We start from the raw sequence: 7,500 nt of genomic DNA, 5'->3' as shown, positions 1-7,500 counted from the left end.
GCGAGAGAGAATCATTGACAGCATGAACAGCCTAGCTACATCCTCTGTCAGGCTGTTTCGGACGTGCCTGAAGTTTTGGTGATTGTATTTTATAGAGTTGGACATATTTTTTATGTGACTCTTAAAGGTCAAGATGGAATCCAGGGTAACACCTAGATAGTTGAACTCAGTCACGATGTCAAGCTCTTCGCCGTTTAGGAATACACCGGAATGCGTAACGTTTTGGAGGCGTTTCGTAAACACCATATGGACCGTTTTTTTTCGCATTCAAAAGGAGACAAGATTCAGTCAGCCGGTCCTGAATGACCGCCATTGCGGATGTGAGGATAAGGGAGGCCTCCATTGGATTTCTGGCCGCGGTTAGAATCACTGCATCGTCCGCGTACAGTTGGGTGTAGATGTTCGGACAAATGTTCGGAAGAGTGTTAATGAACATGACTCTAGGTAATTACCCATAGGTTACACTACGATTAAGCGTTGCGTCCACACTACTCTGGGTTTTCAAACCCCTTAAACAGACTTTTGAAAATGCTGCTGACCCCGTTTTTCAACTCCGGGATTTCGCCCTAGGCCCCTTTACACAGCATGTCCAGTGTACGTGAACGGTCATGTGATGTGCTTTATCATGCTAAAACGCATGTGTAGAAGGACATCATTTTTGTTTTAAAACTTTTTAAAATGAAAACGTGTTAGTGTGGACGTAGGCTCTCTCTCTCTCTTTCTCTCTCTCTCTCTCTCTCTCCCTCTCTCTATCCATGTTTCTCTCTACTGTATATATATCTCTCTCCTTCTGTTTCTTGCAGGGGATGAATAATTCTAGTCTTGAGCTCTCAAGCCTATATTTGTAGTAATTAGTATTAAAGTATTAGAGTTAAAGAGGAGGATTTATGGCGCTGATTATGATGAAGGAAAACTATAATCCTAATACACCCCTAGGGTTTATTTATTTAAACCCGCTGCAATCCACTTATTCAAACCCACATCTAAAAAACACCTCACAGAACTAAAAGCTGCATGGAGCTGTGTGTGTGTGTGTGTGTGTGTGTGTGTGTGTGTGTGTGTGTGTGTGTGTGTGTGTGTGTGTGTGTGTGCGCGTGTGTGTGTGTGTGTATGTTCTGTGAAGGCTGAGCCTGTGAATTTGTTTAGGTGTATTTTCTACAGTGGGAGTGAAAGCAGCTGTGGATATTGTATTGGTTTGTGTGGCAGCTGGGCAACATGACCCGCTCTCCTCGTTACAGGAACGTTGACATGTCCTCCCTTTTAAAAAGTGAATGTCCTATGCTCCCTCTTCATCTCTTCCCTCCTCCTCTCCTCCCTCCTTCTCAACTCCCTCCATCTCTGCTCCCTCCATCTCTCTCCTCCCTCTATCTCTCCGACACCTTCTCTCTCCTCCCTCCATCTCGTCGACTCCCACTCTCTCCTCCCTCCTTCTCTCCCTCCATCTCTCCGATCCTCTCTCCTTCCTTCCCTCCTCCCTCCATGTTTACGACCCCCCACTCTCCCTCCATCTCTCTCCTCCCTCCATCTCTCTCCTCCCTCCATCTCTCTCCTCCCTCCATCTCTCCGACCCCCTCTCTCTCTCTGAACATATTTAATCAAAGGCGTCCTCCCAGGTAACGCTCACCATGATCTCATTAACTGCTGCTAAGCACAGTCGACTGCCGAGAGAACACGCACACACACACACACACACACACACACACACACACACACACACACACGCTTAACGCACACACGCAAACACACACACATGCAAACATGTACAGACGCGCACGCTCACCCACGCCACGCTGAAAGCCTATTACGCTGGAGATGAGAATCAAAGAACGAACAGGTTCCAGGGGGCGCATGTTTAATTCTGAAACAGAGGAGAATACCAAAGAATGTTCTAATGATCTGGTACTCTGGTAGAAGGCATGGCGCAGGTCTTTATCTTGGCCCTAACCCCCTCCCCCCTCACACACACACACACACACACACACCCTCTCTTCTGCACTCCCCATCTCTGTCCTGTTAGTGCCTGTTATAAACCCAGGCTGGCTATTATAAACCCTATTGACTCTCATTAACTCTGTTTAACTGGTTAACTCTCATGAAGTCTGAGTTCACGTGTTCGTCGTCGTTATCGGGAGCCTGATCTCGTTAAGTCAGCAGCTGTGTCCCCGGAATGCAGCAGGTGCTCCGATGCAACTTAATTCTATCCCGTTTGATTGGTGTCTCGCTCCGACAGCGGGGGACAGGTGGGTGTCCTCCTCTACTCGATCAGTGCTCTTCAGAGAGCGGCCAGCTGCCTGGGAAGCGTGGCGGGAGACGGGCCGGGCAGCGGTCCGGGGCCGCCGCCCCGGAGGCGAGGAGGGGCCCAGGGCTCGGACGCCACGCCGGAGTGGTGGCTTGACATGACCGCCGGACTCCATTATTCAGCACTGTGCGTGTGTGTGTGTGTGGTCGCGAGGATGAATTGTTGGCTGACTGCAGTCGTGGCTTCGATGTCGGGAGAGAGCAGGAGGAGAGAGGAGAGAGGAGAGAGGAGAGAGGAGAGAGGAGAGAGGAGAGAGGAGAGAGGAGAGAGGAGAGAGGAGAGTGTAGATGGAGATGGAAGGAAGAAAGTGTAAATGGAGGAGGAGTGGAGGTATGAAAAGAGGAGTGTCAGTCTGCAGAAGATGAGCTGGAGAGAGACACGCCTGGCAGATCACTGTCCGTGGTCTTCTTGCTCCCCCGCGATCTCTCTAACACGTTAGTATCCCCCGGGGTCTTGTTGGAGAGTCACTCAGTCATGTTTTATGACAGCCATGATTAAGCCCCCATATAAAGCTGGGATCATGTCGTCCTCGGAGTGTGTGTGAGCGCGTGTGTTCGTGTGTCTGTGTGTGCGAGTATGTGTGTGCGCTTGTGTGTGATACAAGGAGAGATATTGGATCTGACCCATTAACTTTACAGGCTATCCATTGAGTAGTGCTGGAACAGGGGTCAGGTGGGAGATTCCACAGTAAATCTTCAAAATGATCTCAGTATTAGACCACACACACACACACACACACACACACACACACACACACACACACACACACACACACACACACACACACACACACACACACACACACACACACACACACACACACAGATGAAAGAGAGAGAGAGACAGTAGAGAGGAAAGAGACAGAAAGAGAAGGAGAGTTGTGTAACCGGCTTGCCCATATTGCAACAAATGAAATGCCCAGCTTGCAATATTGTCGCTGACTCCCTCCAAAGCTAAAAAGTTTCCGGAAGGCCAGTTTTACTCGCCAGACTTAAAGCAGGGCCAGCTGCCAGCTCATTCCTGATTCACAGAAGGACAGTGTGAACAGTGACACTCTGAGAACACGAGATGGGCTGTTTTCCAGACCTACAGTATCTCTCTCATGTACCTGCTCTTAGGCTGTTATGTAAATGGTGGGTTTGAGTCTATTTTCTGGTGTTGTCTTCCACCGCTAAAAATATAACTGCAGAGTGTGTGTTCTGTGTTTGAGTAATGGTGGAGATAATGGCCGGGTTTCCCGAACGAGTTCAGAAGCACTTAACTCCAAAGTACTTCTTAACTCCCATACAAAGGGTTGCTTAAGAAGGGGTTCCTTAAAAAGGTTCTTTATCGGGAAACGCGGCCAATTGCTCTTCCAAAGGTAGGCCCCAGACCAGGACGTTTCCTGAAAATGCGTTCCCTTCAGTGTGTCTTCCTTGCCTGGTCATCAAGATAGTCATGCATCTATTCTTCAGAGTCTCTCGGCGTACCAATCCCCCTCTCCATAAACTTCCCTAGTCTCCATACCTCCTTCCAACATCAAATCCCAACCTGGTACAAAATCCTGACAGTGTAGTCAATATATAATTCATTCCTGTGACCATGCACCCAAGCTGAATAACTTCTCCAGATATTCATGAATCTGTTTTTCCCTACGTGAAGAGCACCTACTTTAATAACCCCAGCATATCAGAATGAAGCCGCGCTCCTTGCTCGCCCACTGTTACTCTGACTAGTCCCACAGAGCTCCAGTAGGCGTCCAGACTTTACTCCCAGTCTAGCTCTCTCAGATCTGACCCACACAAGCTCAGCCATACTTGGTTCAACCAGTCAAGCTTCTCTTCACACCCTGGGTGGTTTAAAACAGCTGTATCTTAGTTGGCGTACAGTACAACAACAAACAAACATGGTGACTATCGTCACACAGCTTATGACGCACATGCAATGGTAGAACAGGAGGAGGGAGAACATGCAAACTCCACACAGAAGGGGCCGAGAGAACGCCCATGCGGGAATCAAACTCAGGACTCCATGCTGTGCAGGGACAGTGTAACGCACGGAGCCACCAACCCACAGAGCCACCGTGCCACCTATTGTACGAGCAAGTATGGGGTACGGCGTCTTGCTCAAGGACACTTCGACACACTGCCAAAAGCTGGGATTGAACCAGGGACCTTCTGATCCCCAGACGACTGCTCTACCACCCGAGCTACGTGCAGTAAATCAATAAGTCAGTTTCCATTACTTAGGTCAGTTTGACCCAAATTAGGGATTCTGCTCCTATTCCCAGGACCTCAGTCAGTGACAGTAAAACTGTCAAACTCTGTGTTTATGGTTGGTCAGTGTGGGATAGGGGCTGGGGGGGTTAAGGAACTCCAGGTCAGTGACACATTAACTGTCCTCTCAGACAGACTGGTCAGTGCTCAAGTCAACAATAATGAAATATTCTCTATAGAGTAAACAATTAAGAAGGACGGCGGTAAACACACAAAAAGTCAGCAACAGGAAATTGAGTCTCACTCTCCACCTTTGGCTCCCAGATCCAGTAGATGTCCATCCAACTCTCATAATTATGTCTCATGACTCATAACCTCACTAATGTCAGATGTCTGGCCGTGGTCCAATGCTGGGCTGTTGTCGAGCAATTAGGAGGCATTCACAACTATACAATTGTTATTATTTATTTATTATATAATAGTAATAGTAGGTTTATTAATTACCTATTATTTAGGTCCTCGCTTCTCCTCTGAGGTACACTGGTGCCCTGCAAGGCATGGTGGGAAGGAAAGGGATGGCTAAGATGGTTGCCAAGCAGCAGATTACAGTAATCATTGCTGTGGGTCAGGAACAATTTGAAAGCATTTAAGGTAGGTAGGGTAGAGTCCATTAGTTGTGTGTGGGATCAACTAAGGTATGCCTCATAGCAGAGAAACACAATCGTATCACACACAGTACATACACACAGACATACCACAGATACACATGCCAGTGTTTTAGACCACAGTAAGTAATGACATGTCATCAGGGCTGTGGTTCACTGAAAGGAAAGCGTAGGTCTTATGGTCCTTCTAGAGGAACAGGAAGGGGCTTGTCCTGGTAAGACAGGGTCACTATATTAGTACTGTAGGGGAATTGTGACCTATGGGAGACAGTCTGCAAGCCTCTGATTACCTCCTGATTGGTGGGTTTGTCTCCACACAATGAATCAACCACCCGCAGTCACACACACACACACGCACACACGCAAACGCACACACGCACAAAGAGACACATGCAAACAAAAAAAACTAAACAGACATGGACAGGCATGCATGCATACAGACGCACACACATACACACATACACACACACACGCGTGCACACACACAATACAACTGTACTGATAAATTGCACTGTTTTAATTAACTATAATGGCTTGTTTGGTAAACATTTCTGGCTAATGTAACTGGTTCTCTGCACAGGGTTTATATTTGGTAGGAGGGTAGAGGACATTCCAGCCTAATTTGTCTTGGCGTGATCCTTAATTAACATTACCTCAACTGGTATTTAGGAAAAAGTTTAGAACCACACGGTTTAGCACCACACAGCTTGGAATGAAATTAATGAAATTGAATGAAAATAAATGAATTAAATGAAATCCACTTTATTGACATACAAGCAGGTAGCAGTGACCAGGAACACACACACACGCAGATGCAGTCAGCCGATTATGAAATTTCACCATGCCACTGAAGTAAGATTAGGTTAGTTATCGTCAACTGGCATGGTCTAGGCTAGGGGATTAATTATGTTATGACCTCACTAAACCTTTTGGAGTCATTGGTTTTATGACTCAAGCAAAGACAAAACATGTGTCTCTTGTCCTGACAATAACAGAGACCCCTGTGGGGAGCTCTGATGTCTGTGACAGATTAGGTCCAACCTTTGTCACACAAACAAAGACTGCTGCTGTGGTGTCACCGCCATCCACTGTGAAGCCAGCTGTATTGTAGGATTTCGTGAATCCTTCAAAGTTTTCTTATGTGAAGGACAAGGACACACATTCTTGTGTGTATTTATGTGTGTGTGTGTGTGTGTGTGTGTGTGTGTGTGAGGGGTGGATCTGCTTGTGGTTTTGGGTGTGGCTCTATGTGTGTGGTGTATATATGGCACATATTTCTCAACACCGAAAATCCACTCTGAATATGGCAGCTCAGTGTGGGTTTTCCGAGGTTGCGTAACAGCACAACGCTTCCCAGAAGCCTTTCCTGAATAACGGCACAAGGTCCTGTCCTGAACATTACTGGGGCATGAAATTTTGTGGTGGGGGAGACAAACACACACACACACACACACACACACACACACACACACACACACACACACACACACACACAAACACACGCACACACATGCACACAAACACACACCTCCCTCCCTCCTTTTCTCCTGGAATTTCCATGTTGGTTGGAGAGACTGCCCCCAACCATCCCCCTCTTTTAAGGGGCAGGACAGGAAATCTCCTCGTTTCAGTTTCAGTAAACCAGTCAGGAGAGAGAGTTAGAGGACAGACAGACAGATAGACAGACAGACGTCCAGTCAGCAACCACATCTGGACAGGAGGAGCTGACTGTTCCAAAAACAATAGTTGCCATTGTAGCTAAAAAACATTTGCTCAGGTAACATTCTGTTCTATGTGAGTTTCACTGGCCTGTCAGACTGTTTACTCTGCTGGCCTGCCGGCTTCTTTGTGAAGACATGACATCTGACAACAAGACAACTGGTGGGAAAGCTAAGGAGAACGGAGAGTGTGTGTTCCTGTCTCCGCTGGGTGTCTCGGCCCCCCTTGGTAGTCAGCTGATATGTATCTTCGGGACGGGGGACATGGGACGTTCTCTTGGACACCGTCTGCTCCAGACAGGACACAGGGTGGTGTTTGGGAGCAGGACACCCGACAGCTGCAACCCCCTGCCTCAGGGAGCACAGGTACAGTACAGTACCTCTGTCTGTCTGTCTGTCTGTCTGTCTGTCTGTCTGTCTGTCTGTCTGTCTGTCTGTCTGTCTGCATGTCTACAGTATCTGTCTCTCTGTCTACCTGCCTGCATGTCTGCCTGTCTGTCTGTCTGTCTGTCTGTCTGTCTGCCTCTCTGCCTGTCTGTCTGTCTGTTTTTTGTTCTGTCTGTTTCAACGTAATGGGCTCATTATATAAAGAAAGGTATTTTCCATGACATTTACAGTATGCA

The 7,500-nt window shown here is 47.5% G+C and overlaps 1 protein-coding gene across 1 annotated transcript in view; it reads left to right on the top strand.

Annotated features, from left to right (window-relative positions):
- The first annotated feature begins 6,776 nt into the window (after nt 1–6,776).
- LOC311311869 (metalloreductase STEAP4-like) overlaps nt 6,777–7,500 on the top strand; it is a 5,576-nt gene continuing 4,852 nt past the window's right edge. The window contains exon 1 of the mRNA XM_084441662.1: nt 6,777–7,243. Within this exon, the coding sequence (XP_084297788.1) occupies nt 7,016–7,243 (228 nt within the window). The 5' untranslated portion in view covers nt 6,777–7,015. The remainder of the gene's footprint in view (nt 7,244–7,500) is intronic.

The sequence above is a fragment of the Borostomias antarcticus genome, assembly GCF_949987555.1.
Source record: "Borostomias antarcticus genome assembly, chromosome: 8".
Taxonomy (NCBI): domain Eukaryota; kingdom Metazoa; phylum Chordata; class Actinopteri; order Stomiiformes; family Stomiidae; genus Borostomias; species Borostomias antarcticus.
This window is presented reverse-complemented; position numbering and strand designations above follow the sequence as displayed.